This window comes from Numida meleagris, chromosome 10 (assembly GCF_002078875.1).
Source record: "Numida meleagris isolate 19003 breed g44 Domestic line chromosome 10, NumMel1.0, whole genome shotgun sequence".
NCBI lineage: Eukaryota > Metazoa > Chordata > Aves > Galliformes > Numididae > Numida > Numida meleagris.
In genome coordinates, this window is record NC_034418.1 from 18,490,461 (window position 1) to 18,511,545 (window position 21,085).

At 50.7% G+C, this 21,085-nt stretch overlaps 2 protein-coding genes and 1 long non-coding RNA gene across 4 annotated transcripts in view; 1 reads left to right on the plus strand and 2 right to left on the minus strand.

Moving 5' to 3' along the window:
* The window catches only part of ANKRD11 (ankyrin repeat domain 11), an 81,738-nt gene extending 81,471 nt beyond the window's left edge, over window positions 1-267 (minus strand). Inside the window, exon 1 of the mRNA XM_021409021.1 lies at window positions 14-267. The gene's annotated coding sequence lies outside the window, so the exon portion shown is untranslated. The remainder of the gene's footprint in view (window positions 1-13) is intronic.
* Window positions 979-21,085, plus strand: part of SPG7 (SPG7, paraplegin matrix AAA peptidase subunit) — a 38,679-nt gene continuing 18,572 nt past the window's right edge. Inside the window, exons 1-8 of one of the 2 annotated variants that reach the window (XM_021408293.1) lie at window positions 979-1,091; window positions 2,175-2,383; window positions 3,865-4,135; window positions 10,364-10,466; window positions 11,388-11,477; window positions 16,139-16,389; window positions 17,378-17,517; window positions 20,160-20,262. In XM_021408293.1, coding sequence (XP_021263968.1) covers window positions 16,171-16,389; window positions 17,378-17,517; window positions 20,160-20,262 — 462 coding nt within the window. In that variant the 5' untranslated portion in view covers window positions 979-1,091; window positions 2,175-2,383; window positions 3,865-4,135; ... (1 more) ...; window positions 11,388-11,477; window positions 16,139-16,170. Of the gene's footprint in view, window positions 1,092-2,174; window positions 2,384-3,864; window positions 4,136-8,245; window positions 8,339-10,363; window positions 10,467-11,387; window positions 11,478-16,138; window positions 16,390-17,377; window positions 17,518-20,159; window positions 20,263-21,085 lie in introns of those variants that run through there. The other variant, XM_021408292.1, reaches the window with a different exon arrangement.
* On the minus strand, window positions 6,947-8,197 carry LOC110404223. Its single transcript, XR_002442111.1, has 2 exons — window positions 7,828-8,197; window positions 6,947-7,113 (listed from the first exon to the last, which is right to left on the minus strand). It is a non-coding gene; the product is annotated as an uncharacterized LOC110404223 (long non-coding RNA).

Sequence of the window (21,085 nt, forward strand, 5' to 3'; positions counted from 1 at the left end):
CTTCTCCCCTTACCGGGCTCAGAGGGCCGAGGGCCGCCTCGCGGAGGAGCGAGGCCTGCGGCTCCACCGGCCCCGCCGCATAGAGGAGGCGGCGGGGGGGGAATGGGAGGGCGCGGAAGGCGCGGGGCTACTGCAGGGGGCGCGGGCAGCCCCTCCCGGCCCCGCGCTCCATGGCCCCGCCGCGCTCGGCCTTCGGCTCCGGCTCACGGCTCGCAGCGCTGCCGCCCGCCCGCTCCTCGCCGCTGCTGAGACGCCGCCGCTCACTGGTCCGCCGCGTCGGCGCGTCCCATTGGCCGGCACGGCCAGCGCCGCCGTGACGTCAGCGCGCCGCCGCGGGAGGGGGGCACGGAAAACACGGCGCCGCAGCGCCCCCCCCGCACCCATAAACCTCCCCGCCGCGCGGGGGCCGACGGGAGCGAGGGGGCGGTGCCGGGGGCGGCCCGGGCGGCGGCCTCCATTGGTTGACGTGTCCCGGCGGCGCGGCCGTCCATTGGCGGAAGCCCGCAGAGGGGGTGCTTCCGGGGCGGGGCCTGCGGCTGCGGCGCGGAGCGGGGGGGGCGGGGCTCCGGCTGAGCTTGGCGTAGCGCCGCCAGGGCTGCTAGGCCGCGTCCTGCACAGCGCTGGGCTCGGGCTCCTAAGCCGCCTTCGCCTCAGGATCTCTCGGTGTTAAGCGTTGCTTCCCTCGGCTTTCAGAAGGCCGTGTTAACTAGAAAGTCCTGGCAGCTAATCCCCTAGCAGCCGCGCTGGCTTCCCGGCAGCATCGCGCCCGTTAATCCCCGGTTGCAGCAGAGGGTGAGGGCGGCGAGGCCGCCCCAGCCCCGGGGTCAGCGCAGGTCGCACAGCCCCGCTCATACAGCCCGGGACAGGCCGCCCGCTCCCGGCCACGCCGCCCTGCTCGTCCCGATGTTCTCTGCTTTTCCTCTCCAATTCCATATCCTGATTGCGTAATACCCAGAGGTTTTGTGCTGTTTTTATTTACAGGCTCTCTTCTAAATAACCAAACCCTTCGGCTCTCCGAGCGAGGACGTTCGTTGTTGCCTGCTGGACGAGCCGCCTGCCTTTGTCCCACTGGGCTGGTGAAAGCAGCAATAGTAAGTGCACGTATGCTTGGCCGCGCAGGCAGCCAGCCACGTGACGGCTCGGTTCCTGTGCCTGAGTAAACACTGCTGGTGCCTTTCGTCCCGCCTGGCTGCCGTGCTGCCTGGAACCCACTGGGGCTGGTGGGTCTCATCACGACAGTCGCTCTGTTCCCATCTGCAGAGCGCGAGCTGTGACCGCCCCAGCTCTAAGGGAACGCCGGCAGTACTGGTAGGTCCTGTTACCCAAAGGCGGCTGCTGAGCTCAGCACAGCCCTTCTGCTTGTTGTACAAAGCCTGAGCCCTCCACCAGATGTACCAGAAATGCAGTACTGGAGCCCCTTTGCCGCAGTGCCCCCCAGGACGAAGCCTGTTTACGGTGTAGATTCTCACAGCAAGTAGAAGATGAGCGCACGTGCGCGGCTCCCCTCCCAGCGGGGTGGCAGAGGTGCCTGGTGTGGGTGGGAGCCGCCTGCGCAGCTGCGGCGCTGTGTTTTGTTTTGGTTACTGAGGACGGGGAACCCCCGAGGCAGCAGCTCTCAAATAGTTTCTGCCAGTGACCTCATCAGTAATCGTTCTGGTTCTGTTTTTTTAATCTCATCTTCCAAGAGCGTGGCCCACGACTGCAAGCGCTTTCTTGGCATTTGCAGTTGCGCTTCGTGTCGCGCACGCGGCAGCCCCAGGATTGCCCTCGTGTGCTGAGGGCGGCCTGGGTGCCAGCAGCCCCCCAACAGAGCTCTCTGCTGGGCTCAGGAGCGATGAAGGGATGGCGCAGGAGCACGTGTCCAACTCTGCTGTTAAATAACAGCGTGAGAGATTTATTCTGAGCCTGTTAAGCTGGTCCTGTGTTCCACTTAGGCTTAGTCTTTTTTATCTCTACCCATCTTCCTCCTCCGTAAGACCCACTAAACTAGTCGAAAGCAATGGGGCTGCTTTTGTTTTTTCTTGTCCTCCCTTTCATTAGGCTGCCCATCATGCTTCGCTGAAAACACTGCAAACAAGTGTCTGCTGCTCTGGTGCCTCTGAGTTAGCAGATTAGAGGGGAAATATGTTTCTTCATTTCCTAAATATAGTTGGTTGTAACTGCTTCCTTGACAGCCTTGAATGTCATCCAGGTCAAAGATCCAGCGCTGGGGAGGAAGTTGAAGCCTTTCTGTGTCATCCTGACCTTTTATGTTCGAACGCAGCAGCGTGGACTATCGACCTATTTCAGGGAGGGACGTTAGAAGTTCTTTGTGGAAGAAAGCTAACAGCAGGAGTGTGGGGAGGAGTCATTTCAGCTGGGGGCTGTTCTCCTGTTTTTCTAGGTGAGACTTCTGGGATAAGGCTCTTTAACCTGCTTGCTTTTGTTAACCCTAGACTGGCTTTTGCTCTCTGCAACTTAATTACAATACTTCAGAGGAAAAGCTGTAGTTAATGGCTGAGCGCTTTTATTCTTCACTAAGGGTTACGAGCTTTGAAATCCTAACATGAAACAAATATTCTGGTGGAATATTTGTGGAGGAAAGGGAACACTGCATGAGGGCAGAGAAATTAGGGCACTTGGGGAATGTGCTTTCAGGCCTATTTCTGTCTGTGACAGCAAGCTAAAAGGACGCTAACTCTGGGGAAGGAGCTCAGCGATCCTTTGGTCCTCGCTCTCTTTCCTTGTCTAACTCTGTCCAGCGTCTGTGTCAGCCACTCAACTGCTTTTGCAACTCCTGGCTAACCATACTCATCTAACTACTTCAGCTCTATAGCAACTGCCTTGTAATGGAAGGAGCCATTATCTCAACCATCAGGGCAAAAATACCTGTTTGGTGTTCCTGAGGGTGCAATTCCCTGCTGATTCAGCTCCCATCAGGAGGTGAAGATGGGCACCTGTATGTAGTAGGTTATACAGTGTGAATTATGACTGCTCCAGTCAAACATCAGGCTAAAGCCTGTGTGACCAGTCAAATGCCAACATCAAAGAAGCCAAGAGAGTAAAGCTTCAGAAGAACTTGGATTAGAAGAACCTTTACTTTAAGCTTGGCACATGTTTTAGCTAATGTCACCTATTAACATTTTGAAGAGGGATGGTCTTGGCAAACAAGGCAAGCCACTTAGGAAGGTGGCCATCTGAGAAGCCAGCAAAGAGTACTGCTGATGCTCCTGGTGCTACAGCACAAAGCTCCCTAACTGCACACCATTTTCTTAGACAAAATTACTTTCAAGCCATCTGTATGTTCCTTTTGTTAAAGGACAGCCCCCTCTTCAAACAAGGCCTTTCTGCCTGTGATGCCATTAAGACATAAAACGCTGGCTTATGCCTGCTTTGCAATGAGGTGGTTGCTCACAGCGCTGCAAGATGCAATCAAACCGTAAGGCTAACTCATGCAACAGCTCACTTGAACCAAAATCAGCCGCCTCCTGGAGGTTTCACTCCTCAGTCCAGCCTCCTGTAACCAGCTGTCCCAGCCCCAGCTCAGCAAAGCCACAGGAACACACAGGGGTCCAGGTCAGGGCAGTGCCAGCTAACCAGGAGCTGATTCAGCTCCCGTGCATGCTACGCTCTTCACCTGTGCAGGGAGCAGATTTTTTGGACCCCTTCAAGTTTCAGGATGCTCTCGTGGCTAGTAAGTCTGTTCACATGGTTCCCTGCACGACCTCATGCCTATGTGAATGGCAAGGTGGAGCATGCCTAGCAGAGGATGCTTTCCAAGGGTAGTAGTCCCCCGCTGCTGGGTAAATGCCTTGTATTGATGTTCTGGGTGTGAACTTGTGGCAGTCCTGCTCTAATTACTGTTTTTATGATTCCTAATGACAGGCTTCAGGTTTCTAGTTTGCTCCCGGATTTGAGCAGTGCGGAGTGACAGTTGCTCGCTTGGAGCTTACTGACTTCCTCCCGTCTGCGGGGTTTGGAGATGACTTCAGCCACCTCCCGCACGCAGATGGATGCCTGGGCTTCCGAGCTCCGCGTGCTTCAGCAGCTCTCCAGGGAGTGCATTCCCATGGAGCAATCTGCTCGCTCATGGCCTCTGAGTTACAAACAAGCTACTCCTCTCCTCCTGCTCTACCTCTGCGAACCAAGCTGAGAGGTACCCGTATCCCTCTGTCAGAGCACTGCTCCTTCTTGCCTTTCCTGACGATTCGTAAGCCATAACTGGCAGCTGTCCTGACACACGGTTCAGTCACTACTGCTGTACCACTGATTCCCTCTGATCCCCTGCCTGTAGCCATCTGTCACCTACCTGTCTTAAAGTTAAACTGTCTGGTATTCAGAAGTGGCTCAGATATAAAAGCTTGTAGCTCAGCAGCGTGTCCCAGTCGTGCCCAAAGCCTGTGGCTGCCCCGCTGTGGGGCTAGCATGCCCTCGTTGCCCGCGGGAAGGAGCAGTTTCAGTGCCATGCTCTCCCATGCGCAATGAGAGGAGCAGGCAGGGAAGCAGTGGCAACGTCTGGCAACAGCACCAGGAAACACTAAAACTTGCAGTGATCCCAGGCTGTTCCTGGAGGAATAGGTGTAATGGTTTGGGACTGGCTCAAATAAGAAGGCTATCTGCTGAAGAGATCTTTCCTTGGTCAGGAGTTTCACTGTGCTCAAGGGGCAGACGTGGTCTTTTAAGCATGTCCTTCCTTACTGAGCCTAAGGCTTCCCTGGGTGCCTGGCCTTGCTGTGTTGAAGGGGAGCAGCCAGCCCTGTCATCCACCAAGAAGTCTCCTAAGAACACCTGGCAGAGTGACAGAGATGTGGGTAACAGCAATTCTACGTCTTTTGAAAAGTCTGAATTTACCTTCTGGCTGCTTCAGCTCTACATTTAATCCTTTGATTCATTATTGATGTCAAGTCTGCAGTGGTGCAGTGGGATACCTGATTCCAGGTATCCGTTCACCCAGTTTGCAAGGTTGAGCTGTGTTGAGATGAGTCTGAGCTAAGTCGGTGGGTGGATGGGGTCCTGTGGGAGCTTCCTGAGGTTTGTGGCTAGAGCAAGGATGGCAAGACTGTCTCACGGGGAGCACGAAAACAGGAGATGTGAGATTTCCAGCACAGCAGAGCTGAAGGCTGAGTTGGAAACTGATTTCTCTTGGCCTTAAAAATACACGGATGGGACTGCTAATGCAGCTTCCTCTTCCTAACCTGCTCAGGAGATAAAGCAGGGATTTCAGACTCCAATCCTGCACCTTTCCCCAGTAGTAAACACACGTAGCATTACTGAGTGATGTCATGGCTGGAGCACATCCCAGCGAGGCCAAGCCTGGATCAGGTTATATCTGTCTTCTCAGAATATTGGCTTACTCCCAGAGGAGCATATTGCCAGCCCAAGGACAGTGACTGAAGCCACCTTTCCCAAGGTCATCTCTCACACGCAGAGAGGACAGCACTCGCCTTCCCATACACAGCGCAGCCTGAGCCGCCCACGCAGAAGTCGCAGCGCAGCCATGGCCATTGCTGGCTGCACGCAGAGCAAAACTTCTCACCTCTTCTTCCTGGCATCGCTTTGTGTTGGCACGAGCGAGGCAAGGACCCCAGCACCCCCATCCTGGTGGCTCATCATCTGCTTGCCTTTGAGGCACAGTGTGAAAGAGGAATAGGAATTGCGTCAACTCCAGCTATGTGGTGCGTCTGAAAATAACCGGTCCTTGCAGATCTGTCACATCGCAGCCAGCATCTTCTGGCTGAGAGGGTCCCAGCAAGAGCCCCACAGATCTGAAATGCTGTTTGTTGCAGTCAGTGAGCCCACCTAGGCTCGGCTAGATGAGGGTCCATTCAGTTCTCAGTGCCTTGCTTCATTAAATGGGTGCAATTTTGCCTGCACTGAGACTGCAGCAAAAGTGTAAAGCAGGCGTAGCAAAACCCATGTTGGGTCAGCGTGGCGGAAGGCAGGACTGTCCTGTCTAAGCAAACTACGCTGCTTCACTTCTAATTGGGCTGTAATTCTGTTTAAATGATGCAACTCTTAAAAATAGATAGGCTTAATTAGCAACAGGTCTAATCACAGCATCGGTAGAAGCGCATTGTGACATGTCTTGAGGGAAGCTGAGGTAGTGAGGTGCATGGTGCTGGGACACACAGCCCCTCCTTGTTCCTTGTGCACTTTGCTGTGGTAGCTGCATCCCATGTTTCCTACTGGAAATCTCACTCCTCTCCTCTGTATGCGCAGCCTGTGCTAGAGGGAGCCTTCCCCATCAGTCAGCATTTCTGAACAAGCTGTTTCCTCCTCCAAACATAGCTGAAGCGTAAATGACCTCCCAGCGAGTGTCCCTCTGCATGGCAGGTGGAGACGTGACACCCGTCTGTGCCAGGCACCCAGCAAGGAACGACAGCATAGGCTGGCACAGCTCGTGCACTGCTGGAGCTGCTTCTGCTGTCATTCCCCAGCCCGAGGGACACCTCAGGGCCACCACAGCTCTGCAGCACCCACCTCGCCATTGGCTTTGTGCTGTGTTGGACCTGGGCTCCTTGCAGCCTCAAAGGAGCCAGCCATGGGTTTTGTGTGGTGTGTGGGTGAGCCTCTCTGAGGGCAGCAAGCATGTCAGGAGGAGAGCCCAGAGCCAAGGTGGGCAGCACCGTGGCCGTGCACCAGCTCAGCCTGCCCGGCCATGCCAGGTGGCTGCATGGAGTGGTGTTCCCACAGCCAGCTGTCACCACTATGACACTGCAAGCTATGACCAGCCCATATAGATTAATTGCAACCAGTTTAATTTTGTGTCTGTAAATTAAGCTGTTTGACGATTAAGCCAGTGATACAGAGAGACTTCCAGGAGTGAGGAGGACATTAACATGCTAATAGACCTTTCTGGTAGAAGGTTTGCTTAGATACATCCCAGGGGGCAGATGACAATTAACATCCTAAGAGACTCTTCTAGAAAGAGGATGCTAATTCAGACCTGCTGGGAAGGAAGAGATCCTTCATACAGATAATTATTTATTATTATTTTATGTAGCCCCGCAATCTCCTATTCAAGAATGCCTGATATACATCAGGATAGGTGAGCTGGGAGAACCAGCAAGTGACAATATCTAGAGCTGTCCCGGGGCCACCAGAGGGGAGAGAGGAAAGCCTGCAGAAACCATCCTGGTGAGAAAAACAGGAGAGAAAAAAGAAACGTAGCTTCCTGCACGGAGTAAAATGGCACATCGAAGGAAAGGAATGGGCAGAAGGTTGGGGAGATCAACCTGCAGGTTTGGCAAAGGGAACCTACATCTGAGTAGGGCAATAAGAGTGTAAGTGTGGCGGGAGGGAGGAGATGGCTGACTCCAAACAGCCATAGCAGAGTGCGGGAGGGTGCTGGGGTGCACTGACGGTTGTGTTAGCAGAGACGTGGATCTGAGTGGTGTCTCTGGCAGTGAGGGCTGTGCAGGCTGACGAGGGCCAGCAGCCCATGTCCTGCGGTTCTGTGCCCGGCCTTGCTCCCACAGGAGCCTGAGCTGCGCAGGAAGGCTGCCACTGCCCCTCAGTCTTCTGCCTTACAGCTTTACTGGTGTGCCTAGAGGAAGCGGGGAGGGCTTTTCGTGGCCTTAACTGGTGCAGCTGTGTTTGCAGAACGTATTTCTGACTGACTGTGAGACCCTACTTTGGGCAGCAAGTGGAATAGTTGGAAATGTGAGGAGCCAAACTGCTCGGTTGTGTTCTGAGCGCCTTCCCGCTGCTCGGAGGAGGACACTGAGCGCACCCATTGCTGCGTGGCACAACGGGCAGAGCTCCCCACGGTGCGGGCTCTGGGATTCACACACAACGAGCTCTGTGGTATCCGTGCCTGGGGAGAGTGGCACGGCGGCAGTGTCCTACCTCGAGCTATCAGGAGGGGATCTTCCTCAGCGACAGCTGCCTGGGAGGGATCTGCTCTCCTTCCTCTCAGCCGGACGCAGCGACCTGCCGCCGCCCGTCCTGCCCGCGGTTACGGCGCCCGCATCAAACCGCGCGGACCGGGCCCGCCTTGAGCCCGGGGCTCCCCGTTGCCGCGGTAACCGGGCGCGCCGCCCCGCGCAGCCCCGCCCTCCGCCTGCCGCGTCCGCCATCTTGCGGCATGGCAGCGCGGCGGCGGCCCGCCCGGCCCCAAGATGGCCGCCCGCCCTTCACCGCCTGCTTCCGTCCCCGCTGAGGCCTGCGGCTCCCGGCGCGGCGCTCCCCTCAGCGGCCCTCCCCTCAGCGGCCCCTCGGCGCTCTCTGGCCGCCGCCGCCTCCTCCCGGCGCGGCTCGGCGGGGCATGGCGCTGCTCCGGTTCCTGCTGCTGCGGGGCCGCTGCGGCTGGCGGCCTAACCCCGCGGCGTGGGCCCGGCCTCGGCCCCGGGGCCCGCAGGTAACGGCGCGGGGGGGTGGGCGGCCCGGGGCCTGCAGGGGTAGGGGGTGCGGCACGGTGCGGTGCTCGGAGGCGGCGGTTCACGGCGTTATTTCAGCGTTGTGCAACGTCTGCTATATAGTGCTGTTGTCTGTATGAGCTATAATTCTATAGTGGCATTTGCTGCCTTGTTACGAGAACGCTTAGGCTGTCATAAGCAAGCAGGTGTTGATTAGAGGTGCTGGGTCTGTGCGTCGTTTGTGCCGTGTAATGGGAGGTGAAAGGAGCAGGGCTGGAACTGAACGGCCTTCAGGGCCCCGAGCAGCCCCTGACTGCCTGCAGCTTCCCTCACGCAGCAGCACGGCGCTTGGCGAACCTCTGAATATCGAGTTTGGTACAGAAGGTCTCTTCCCAGTCCAGAATGGTTCCGCTTTCTTCACGTGTTCACTTTGCAGCATAGAAGGAAATGGGTACAGGAACAGACCTGGGAAAGGCCTTTGGCTTCCTCAGAGCAAGTTATAGAGTCATAGAATCCTTAGTGTTGGAAGGGACCTTTAAAGGCCATCTGTCCAATACTCCTGCAATGAACAGGGACAGCACAGCTCCATCAGGTGCTCAGAGCCTGGCCTTGGAAGTCTGCAGGGACGGGGCATCCACCACAGCTCTGCACAACCTGTTCCAGTGCTGCTGCCCTCGCTGTGTGTCACTGAGTGCCTCTCTGAAGCTGTGTTCCTGCAGTCTGTGTGTGCTGCTGGCTGCTCTAAGTGTTTGGGAGGGTTTCTCCCATTCCACACAGTGTGTGGAACTGTCGTAATGCTAATTACTAGCTGGGAGAGGCCATTCTTTTTCTAATTCCTTAGGAAAGAGTATGGGAAATTGAATGAATCTGAAGATATCCCTGTTAGTGAGTGTCATTCAAAGCAAATGCATCTTAATTTGGCAGGTTTCAATCTCTGGTCCCAAAATTTCTGGGTCAGCAGATGGGAAAATTTTCCAGAAAAGCTAGATTGGTGTATCTTGTGTGAAGTAATTCGGCTGTGGAGCCTGATGCCCTGATTTCAGCACTGTTTGAGATTAACGCACTGCATGGGCATCCCAGCAGCCCACAGCAGGGGGCCGGAACAAGATGGACCTGTAAAATCTGTTCTGACCCAAGCCATTCTAGGATTCTATGGGCTAGATCCTCCAGCAGGACCTAATGCTCCTTGTGCTTCAGTGCAGGGATCCAAGTACAGGCAGCCCAAGTAGGTAGAGGAGGAAGAACACTTGTGGGACTGCCACATGCTTTTCAGGCCAGGCTTTCCTCCTGCCTCAGTTCTGTGATCAATTTAAACTAGTCCATGCTGTTCCATCCCAAAAAGCACTGATGCCAACAGTTCAATGCAAGCAGTTATATCGCTGCCTAGCAAGTGAGGAAAAGAGGGTGAGGGATTTCAGCCTGGTCGCTGCTGCTGTCTGGCTTGCTGCACAGCAGTTTGCCTCTGTGTCATAGAAGCACAGTGAGACAGGGAGTCATACAGCTGAGAAATGGGAAGGCTTGTGTTTACTCAGGGTATTAGTTCATGTCAACTTTCAGATGCTTTGAAATTGCCCTTAAATGTGGGTTTAAGCTGTAGGCTTACTGCTGAATTCCCACGGGGAAAACAGTTGTGTTACTGATGTGAACAGAGCTACAAAGTAGTAATGCTTAAGACTTTCTGCTATGAGAGAATATATTTGTATCTGAACAGTTGGTTTCCCATGTATCTCTAGAGTTTTGAGCAGAGGTACAGCAAGGAAGAAGATGACAGTTTTCAAGTGTTTTGAATGTATGTTTCTATTTATACTGGTGCTTTCTTTAAACTGGGTTGTAAACAACATCTTCACAGTCACGTGGCAAGTCCATAGCACAACCACGAATAACATTTGGGGCTCCCAGCTGCCGGTCGTGTGACTTACCCACAATATTTTCATGTTCAGAAATCTTTGTCTCGTGGGATACAGAGATGGTAAGCAGTCACAGTACTTTTCCAATAGTTGTCTTTTTTTTTTTATCTTCCTCTTCAGGGCCTTCTGTCACAAACACTTTCCCCCACATGTCAAGGTCTCGGTGGAGTCCTAGTGAAACAGCACGTCATTCGAGATCCAGCCAGACTTTGGAATCTCTTAGGTGAGTCCTGAAGAGCAACTGTACAGGTGGAGGAGAGAAAAGGTCTTATTTAGGAAGCGTGTTGACTTTTCCTTTCTTGTCATTCCTCAAGCTGAAATGAAGCTTGTTCTGTTCTTGGCTTTGGGAGTGTGCTGTTTGCAGGGGTTCTAGGTTTTTGTTTGGTGGCAGAAGGGAACAATGGCACCTTTCCACAAGGAGCTCAGTGTGGTTAAGTAAGCACTGAGTCATTAATTGTTTAAGAGCAGCAGACTTCTAACTGGAGAATCTTCCTGTGTCTCATTAGCAAAGCCTAAGAAGAAAATATCATTCACCGTGAGAAATTGAAGCTGTCATCCTTAAATCATTTGCCTTGCTTCTCTCTTTTTTTGTGTTTTCATGGCAAAAAAAGCCTTCACTTCATTGTTCTGTAGCAGCTACTCTGAGTTTTAGTATTTGTTGCCATTCGTTCTTGGCTTTTTTTAGAGAATCCCAGCAGCATGTTCTGAGAAACCTGCCTCCAACTCCAGCACAGTTTCCTTTAGTGTGCATTTCCAGCTCTAGCGTGAGGCTGCTCTTAACTGGCTGTACCAGTTAACTTCAGTTATGCCTTGGGGAATGTTTAAATGTTTCAGTACTGAATACATTTCTCCAAATGATTTTCTTTGCCATACTAAAATAGTGTCTGAGCAAACTCACATCTTCAATTGGATTGTTGAGAAGTAGATGTTATATAAGGAAACTGGAGGAGTCTGTCCCTCCCATTACTCCCTCTTATGAGGCTGTCTCATTTTCTTGGCACGCAAATGAAGCTATGCTCTTGGATGGGTGTGGAACTTGCATTTCTGTGTGTTTGGAGCTCACGCGTGTTTCTGTTGTCCTTGGTCCACCTCTTTCTGTCATTTGAGGTCTTTGGTGGTGACCTGTAACTCTGCTTGCCTGCAGGTAGCACTTACTATTTTACTACTTCAAGCTCTCAAGGGAGTAACCATAAAAATGGAGGATTCAAAAAGAAATCTCCAAAGGAGGAGGAGGGTATGTATGTGCAAAAAGCATGTTGAATGACATGAATCGTGTGTGTGTGAGGGATAAGGGTGGACAGCGTGGAAAAGTAATGGTAATGCTTATCTCTGGGTACTGCAGTTTTGTTCCTGTGGCTCACTGGCCTGTGGCTAAGAGCAAGCTTGAGGGGGTACATTGTCTTAGCTGCTGGAGTACTAAGGCACAAGACAGGTTGTGAACCTGGTTCCTGAAATGTGCCACTTTGCATCCTGTGCAAATAATGTGATTGATTTTGATGTTTTAATTTTGCCACTTTACAGAGGGGAATGGGATTTGCGGAGCTTCAATCTTGAGGTTTTGGTGTAGAGCACTGACTGAATAAAGAGCTGAACATTAGCATGAATTGAAGCTGGAATCTGTTTCTTGTTTCTTTCACCTTCTTTGTGGATGTGTCTGCTTCCAGTGGTTTACAGAGCTTGGGTTTAACAATAGATTGCTTAAAGAGTTCTTAGCTGTTGTTACTAAGGGCACTTGCTGAGATTTTTTTTTTATATAAGCAGGTGTTCGGGGATATTGGGTTGTTGTTTGCTTTGGGTTGTTTTTGCATATCTTGCACTGTCTGAGCACCAGGCATCCCAGCATACATGAGTTTTTGACAGTTAATTTTAACACTAAGCATGTTCTGAAACCTAGGGAGCTGCATGGCATGCCAGGTTACGTGGAGAAGTCAAGAAGCGCCCTCTGTGCACCTTAAGCTTGTTGGGGGAAGGAGAGAGGGGAATTATATGGCACTGAAAAGGAGCAGGGGCATGAAGGAGAATAGCTCTTGGGTATTGAGCAAAAGCTTTGCTTGACTTCTGCCAGGCCAGCGTTTTGATCCTTGCGTCTTCTACCAGTTGTCTCATACCAGTAGGTTCTCCCCAAAGACTTTTCAAACTGGAGCTGATTTGTGGGTGCCCCTTCAAGCCTTGGTATCGCTGGCAACCTTTTTCTATTTGTAGATTGACAACAGCTGCATTCCATTTTAAAAGTGTAATTTGACTCTTCCTTTCCACTTCTGTAAGGAGAATTCTCTGCTCGTTTGTGAGTGCATATGCTTTCTCTCCAGCCTCCCAAGAACCAAAGTACGTACGAGGCTTCTAGGATCTGCAGTGTCTGTTTTCAGACTCCATGGTGCAGTTTTTAGCTGGAAATCCCACAGCTGAGGGCATGCCCTGTGTCTCCTGGCCTGGGGATTACTTTTATTCATTTGTTTTTTTAAGAAGGGTATCAGTTGTCCAGATGAAGGCCTCATACCTGAGTCTTGTCAATAGCATCTGCAGAAGCATTGAAAGCCCTGAGTGTTACATTCCTCTTATGGCTTTAGCTGATGCTTGCAGGGGCTGTTGGAGTCTGAGACACTTTTTGGGTGTCTGCTTTGTCCTGGACTCCTGAGCAAGGGTAGGTCTTGGGTAGACAGAGCACCAGACATCTGTACTGCACGTGGGGAGGCGCTTCACGTCGCACTTCTGCGTGTTGTATTGTAGAGCTTTACCTAGGTATCATCAGACAGTGGAATAGCTTGGCTTCTGCTTTGTTGTGCTTAAACACAGTGGTAGAATTCTCTTGAATTAACTGACTTGTGAAGTGGAAGCAGTGAGATGCCGACGCCTCGGGCCTGACTCGTGCCATTGCACACGGTCTCTCGAAGCCCAGAGCCACGGCTTTGCTGGTGGGTCCGTGCAACCGAGGTGCATCGCAGCAGGACACGAGGGCAGGTTTGGCAGAGTCCTCGTTAGGGCGCGGAGCTGGGGCGCTTGTCGTTAGCGAGACCACACAGGGTGGTGGTGCGCACAGCGCCCTGAAGTCCTGCGGCTGTTAAAATTAGTAAACAGTAACATGCTGTGTTCTGTTGCCTCTTTTCTCCTGTGATTAATGGATAGCTTGACTTTGGGAGGTGGAATGCTACCCCACGTCTCCAGGGGAATACTCGTCTCTGCAGTAATTATTAAAAAGAACTCTTCAAACTGTCAGTGCAGCCCTTGCAAGATTTTAATCAGAGAGTTCAGATCTGGGGTTAATGGCAAATCATTGCTTCGTGGAGGCTCTCAGAGACTGAAGAGCTGGAAGTGTTCCCACAGCTGTTGCTTGTGAGTGTCACATCCAGTTCCTGGTTCTCATTTGCTGGGTGTTGTGGGGTAGCTTATGGTGCAGCGTGACTGTTGTACTGTAAAGACAGACGTATTTTGCATAACCTTAGATGGATTAATTTTGTTCTTAACTGAATGCCGGGTGGAAGAAAGCTTTGCATTGTCTTGTAGCTTTCTAGACATTTCTGAAACAACTCAGCTGTGTGTTAAACATCGGAGCTGCTGGGTGAGTTGTTGGTGTGAGGAGCCCAATGGGCAGCGGTGATCTCCTTGGTGACGACGTCCCCAGCTGTCTGTGCTTTAAACGTGTTTATTTGCATCCCATCTGAAATTCAATACAGAGAAGTGCTTTAGCCACAGTTGGTGCCGAGATCTCCAAGGAGTTTGCATTGCAGTAGATAGACTTTCTTCTTGTCAGTACTTATTTTTCTAGAGTCGTTTCTTTTCTCTATAAAACTTTGCTATTTAGAACTTGCTCGGTGGTTGAGGATAACACCCAGACTGAGGCCTCTACTGTACTATATTTTAATTTTCTTTAATAAAACCGTACTGGTTGTCAACCCGCAGGGTTTTTTTGATTAATTTCTGTGTTCTAATAAAGCTGGATCTAGCCGATAACGCACAGGTGAGGAGAAGGCCTCAAAGAACGAAGCGGAATGGGCTGGACGCGGTGTCTGAGCTTGTCGCTGTGTTTTGGAATTACGACCTTATCTGAAAAGCGGCGTCGTTTCTATTTAGGAGCAAGCCTTTCCTGTTGGATGTGGAGCGGGGCTGGGGGGCGGGTGAAAAATGATGCTGCACATCTCAAGGACACGGTCCTTTTTTAGCGTCTGCCTGGGTCACGGGTTTGTCCCCTGGTTTTGTTGCGGCGTGCGTAGGGTCTGGTCGGTGGTGAGTGATAAATGCTGGTGTCAGAGCGTGTGTTAGGAATTCACAAATAAATCTCATCCGGGCTGGAGCGGGCAGATGTGCCTGCAGGCCAGTGGCACAGAATTAATTTGTTTCTGGGAGCAGAACGGTGTTTACGTATGCCGTGCTGCTGTTGATTTTAAATTGCGCATCAAGAACGAGTTGTAAATTATATATATTGAGAACTCGCACATCTCTCTGGAAAGAGAGGTTGGTTGTCATCTTAACACGTGGAACACTAGCTGGCCGCTGGCGTTGAGCGGTGCTCCCAGGAAATTTGCCTTTGCCTGTGTGCTGCCAGAGTGCTGGGACCTGAAAAAGGGGCTGGGGGCAAACGCTCCGCACAGACCATCCCTGCCCTCATGTCTTCAGTGTCAGTAGCGCAGGAACACGTCTCATGTTTAAACCCATCTCTGGTCCAGACCCTTAGTGTGGAGAGTTACCAGCCCTGTGGAAGAGTGAAGTTACGTAGCGAGGGAGAAAACGTGCTGTCTCGTTAAGGTAATGAGACTGATTTGCAGTGCGTTTCGATCCATGGACACATTGCATCTCACTTCTGTGCTGTTTTAGATTTGTTGGGAATGCAGGTATTTTCTTAGGTAGTAGAACTGTTGTTGGCCTTGTGATGCAGGGCGCCAGCAGACCAGGAGTGCAGCTGGAAGCGATTATACCTTGCAGTGCTGTGCTACATCATTTCACAGTGCCACTAAGGCTGGTTTTGCTCTCCCCTAATATTTTTCTAGTGATTATGGTTATATCCGGCAGGAATAGGCAGCGTAGAAGCGTGGTACTTAGAACTGGGCTACAGTCATACCTGAGTGATTGGTAGCTACGAAGTTCTGATGGCTTTATTTGGTCTGCATCCGTTGGTATGAGGCCAGGGAAGCGAGGTAGTCCTGCGTTTTAGGACAGAATTGAGTGACACCTGGTGGGGTTGTAACAGGTCTGGAGGACTGTGACCATCCAGTGTCCTGCAGCAGCATTGGGCTGCCTTAGAACAGGAAGCGCTGCGTGGAGTTTTTCAGAACATCCAAGATTGCTGCATCTCTGCATACATGCTAAAACCTGGAAGCAGTGGGCTTTTTTGCCTTGCTGATGCTTTGGTTCCTCCTCTTCCTAAAGCCACACTTAAAAGAGGCAGTTCTCCATTGTCTGTAATCTGTGTAGGCAGCGCCTCACTGCGTGGCTTTTGGGGCATGGGAGCACAGCCGGATATAGCTGTGGTAAAACAGACTCGGTTGGAAAGCAGCAGTGTGGTGCTCCCAGGTTATTGCTGGCCGGTGGGGTGCAAAATTTGCCTCTTTCCAGGTAGCTGCTAGGTTTACTGGGTGTGCATTCATAGCCAGGCTTCTGCCCTGCTGCTCCATGCATGCAGCCGAAGCCCTGCGGCCTGGCAGCCAGGAAGGCAGAAAGGGCTGGAATTGTAACCCAAAAACCTGGCTCACTTGAGCAAGTCACACAACCTCCAATTGCCTTCATGAGCCAAGCTGAAAAATGGCCTGTGCGGGGCAAGTCAGGTGCTGCCCCTGGGTACAGTGCTCCCAGGGATACTGCTGCGTTCATCTTTGTCATGTAACTGTCCCTTCTGTTGGCCAGAAAGCTTTGCACTTACATGCTCAAATTTTTCTTTTCTCTTTTCTTTTTTTGTTACTAAAGAGGAAGAGAAACGCAGGAGAAGGGAAAACCAGATGCACCTTGAACGCTTGCGGGCGCTCCTCATCATAACGTTAATAGTGCTGCTGTTTCGATTCACCGTCAGCGAGAACAGGGAAGGGACCAACATCTCCTGGAATTACTTTATCAATGAGATGCTGTCAAAGGGGGAGGTCCAGAGAATCGAAGTGGTTCCAGAGAGCGATATTGTGGAAATCTATCTGCACCCAGGAGGAACTCCGCATGGACAAGTCGTGAGTGACTTTCTGCCATTGGAATAGATGATCGTAGATTGCCTTAGAGAAAAGAATCGAATAAATAAATGATAAGTTCATAAAACTCTTAGCTGCTAAATTTGCTCTTTGCTCGCTTTTCCTCTTTCTTTTGTTTGAAGTTCAGGGGGCTTCTGTTACTCCTATCAACCTGGAATTAAAACTGTAGCAGTAATTAACTGTGACCTGAAGGAAATGTTATGGATGTTTAAAAAGCTGGAAAAATTCAGCAGTTCCTACCAGCTCTGTCTGGTATGTCAAAAGGAGTCTAAAAAACGGTTAAATTCTTATTCCTGATCTAGTTTGGAAAAAAACTGTTCTCCTGTTTGGATTTTAGTTTCAGGTGCTCTGTCAAATCCCATCAGGTTTCCTTCTTAAATCTCCTAAAATGGTGAAAAAGAACAAAGCTTATTCAAATCTTGTGTAACTTTGAAGAGTGGCCACCAAGAATCAATACAAACTAATTTGAGAGATTCCAAGATTGTTCTTTGGTACACCTCACTTAGTTCAGTGATTTTTAGGATCCATTTGCAAGCTGCTGGGTGAAATTAATATCTGAGGAAGATACAGAAACAACATCCAAAATGCCTCCTTCCCAATGATGGAGTTTTCCAGATGTGTTATGAAATTTTGACTGGGCCCAAAGATAGCGCTGTAATTGGGTTTATAATGCTAGCTCCATCCTCCAGCTTGCCTACAAAGTCATGACATCTCCTTGTTCCTAGAGAGCTGAGACTTATTCCTTGCCTTCTATGCTTTCATAAGGGGCTGCAAGGACTGGACTTGTCTCTCACTTCCTTTGGAGCCCTAGTGTTGGTTATCTGCTCGTGACTTCATTGGTGTGGCCAACGAGGGACATAACAATGCTAATTTTATCTGACTTGGCCTTGTTGTGTGCCCCTCCTGCTCGTTGTTGTCTTTATACCACACTCAGGCTGTCTTCATTCTGCCTCTCATTGCATGTCTCCAGAACGTTACCCTGTTGTACACAATGCGAGTGGCAAACATTGACAAGTTTGAAGAGAAGCTGAGAGCTGCGGAGGACGAGCTGAATATTGATGAGAGAGAGAGAATCCCTGTTTCCTACAAACACCCCGGCTTTTACGGAAAGTATGATATCAACTCGTGCTCACTGTTGATCTTACGTTGGCAGCAACATCCCTCACTTGGAGAGGAAAGTTCCTTCCAACTGAACGTTATGTAAACACAAAACAAAAGCAGGGGTCCCTGTTTTGGAGTACTTAGCTGGTCTATCAGAAACGCTCTGGATGTGCCCTAATGTTTCAGAACTGAGAGTCCCAAGGAGGTGTCTGGAACCACAGCACGTAGCGGACCAAAACGTTGCGGCTCAGCGTCAGCAGGTCTGAGGAAAGCCTGTCAGCTGCTGTGTGTTCTTGCATAGCTGAGCACCTTTTTGTCTTTATAATCCATTATTCGAGTGCGGTAATGGATTCTGCGAGATAGAAATCCTGACTCAACAAGTGTGATGTTAGACCCTGCTCCGTGCAGCATGTCGGTGGCGCAGTCGGCCTTCCCGCATTACAGTGCTCTGAGGAAGGCCTGTGCTGGTGGGTCAGCCTGCAAAAATAAACACCCAGTTTGGGCCCATTCCTCCAACAGCTGTAGCTCGGAGGACAGCCTGTGCTGGTGCTGGCTCCTGCTGGGAGCCACATACTGAGCAGAGCAGCTTGGCTGCTAAGATACGGAATCTCAGTGAGAGAGAAGTGCTTCTATTAAACTTTCTGTTACCTGAAACCAAGATCTTTTGCTTTTAAAAACAGTGGTAATTAAAAAGTCAATGCTGAAGTAAACAACGAAGAGCAAGAGGTAAAATCTATCGAAAGACTACCGCGTGCTGGCTGGGTCTGTCCTGTTCTTCCCTATGATGTACAAGTGGTCTGTTGCCGTTTGCTGCTGATGTGGTTTATTTGCCCTTCTGTTAGGGCTGGCAGCTTGTTTTACAAGATAGGATTTATGGAGTCTGGAGCACAAAACAGATCTGTGGAGCTCGCTCACTGGGCTGTCGGACGGGCCCACCTCCAGCACTGGTGGCTGCTACTGCTGTAGGAAGATGCTTTCCATCAGTGTGTGGGGACACTGGTGCCAGGAGAGCTCTCGACTAATTGCTGATTCTGAAGTACTAGAGAGAGATGCAGCTCAGTAGTGCTGCCTGTCAAGTAGAGCAGTCCTATATCCTAACAACCAAGTAAGAGTTTCATACTGCTGCAATCGTCTGCCAGGGTGGTCTGGTCACCTGCTTGTGCCCCATGCAAAGACCTGCATCTTCTGGTTTCATCAGCCCCCCACGATTTGGAGTGTGGTATTACTCCCCGGGAGGTGGAGATGGTCAGTGTGCAGCTCTTCCTTCCAGGTGCCTCGCCAAAGTGTGAAATAAATGGCATGTTCGTATATGAGGAAAATACCCAGAGAGGAGTTTGTCTAGTTGCTTGTCCTCTGAGCAGTGTCTTTTCAATTTTAATGCATTACTTATATGGATATAGGTAAACTTCTCAAATTGCTCATGCGGTATGAAAGCTTCAGTTGAAATTGAGGACTTGCCAATTTTTGTCAAACTTTTAAGAAGAGTAAACTGAACTGTAGAAGTCAGCCAGCACCACGAGCTGCTTCCCTTGCCCCTGGAAAGAGTTTTTCAAAACATACTGGGGTCTGAAGGCTCTCCGAGATGTCAGGGTCAGGAGTTGGAATCTGTGAGGCACTGTGTACTTACGGCTTGCGTTCAGTTGACTTTCAGATGTGGACACTTGACACTTTTCAGAATTAATCCTCTGCTTGCACAGTTGACAAATTGGAGGTGACTTTCAGCTTTCAGTGTTGCCTAGGAGCTCTCACTGAGAAGAAACAAATGCAGCTGGGGATAATATAGCGTGTGCTGGTCCCCTTGTTTCAGTAAATCATACATTTCAGAGGCATGACACACGAGTTCCTAGTTCAAAGATAAGAAACAGAAGTGTGGTGAGGGCAGATCGTTTCTCAGGGTCAAGCAGGGCACACGCAGCAGAACAGGGAGCTGAGGTAGGGCTTCTCGAGTCCCAGCCTTCATCCAACTTGTCAGATAATTTTTCCTCTTATTAAAAGTATCTTGAGCGTAGAGCTCAGGATGTTTTGTCCTCAGCATGTTTGTCTCATAAGCGCATTAGGCTTGCACTGTCAGCTCTGCTCTATCTCTCCCTTCTAATGCAGTAGTTACTGCAGAGAATCCAGAAAATTCGTTATGTTGGTTGCTGGAGGACTTCTGTCAGAAGGACTTGTGAGAGACTGGGCCAGGGCGGGCCGAGCAGGCAGCATAGCAGCCTCTTCCTGGAGGCTTGCACTGGGATTTCTTCCAGGAGAGGGGCAGTTGGAATCGGCCCGGTGCTTCTGGACACGGGGTAGGACTGCAGCACCACCGGGCCCTGCTCAGGGTGTGATCTGACTGCCTGAAGGTCCTGCCTGTTTGATAAGCATAATGCCTCCGAAGCAAAGGGGCAACTGGAATTTCTTCCACAGCCATAGCAGCATGTGCCAGCGTCTTCTGTGTAACTTCTTAAGTTATGTAATTGTTGGGGTTTGTTATTTATATATATATGTAAAAAAGTACAGGTGCCATTTTCTTAGTCATGGATGCTCATGGCTGCATTTCTAGCCTAAATGTCAGGAGCTTGTGAAATACTAAAAATAGATAAGTTGTGCAATATTTACTGAGTTGTGGCTGAATGCTTCAGTTTGTACCTGTCTCGCTTTTGTCCCTTCAGTGATGTCATTTCCCTGATAGTGACACTTGTGGCTGTGTCCATGCTGTGGAGCATCTTCCGCCTTATTAGGGTTGCGGGCCGGGCGGGAGGATTCAACGCTTTCGTGAGTATCCTGGCTCTTTCTGTTGCTTTGCATCCTGTGCGTAGTCTTGTCTTCTGGCCCAACCTCCTCCCTTTTCCCCAGCAAAGTAAACACAGATCGAGAATTAACTGATGCCAAGGGCCGTTCAGTCTTGATACATCTCGCATCTTTTCCTGTCCTGATCATCTGACTGGATTGTACAGTAACTGGCCTTAGTGGAGGCCCTTTCTTTCCCCAGTGGCAGGAAGGGCTGAGCTCAGTGAATTTGCAGTCCAGTTTGCTCTGCTATTTTCAAAGCTCGTTAATGAGTTGCAGCTGCAGATGGTGTTTTTCACTGGGTCCTGCCAATATGCCTCCCATACAGCCAGGAGTAGGAATTGCTGCTTTTTGCAAAATGAATTCTCAATTTATAAAGTATGTTCAGATTCTGGATTTCATTATGTGTTGGCCTGTTCCCCTCACGCCACATGGCTCACTTGCAACATCAGTTAAATCTCCTACCCTCCTCCCTTGCCTGGATCAGCTGATGAAACTCTGTGGAAATCAGCCCTGGGTGTGCTGCTATCAACCCGGGGACTTGGGGGTGAAAACAGTGGTGCATTTAGCGGTCCCTTGTTAGGTTTCCCACTCAGTATCCTCTGAAGTTCTCTTCTGGCTTTGAGATTCTTTTTATCCAAAGGGGTACAGCTGCTTGGAAGGGAATAGTTTAAAGAAATGCTGAGTAAAGAGGGCCTTGAGGACTCATTTCTGCCCTTGCTAAGTGGGGACAGCAAGGCCCTGCATGTTTAACTCTTCATTTGCATAAGCATGTTTCTAAGGCGTGAGAAGCTATAAACTTTCTCCC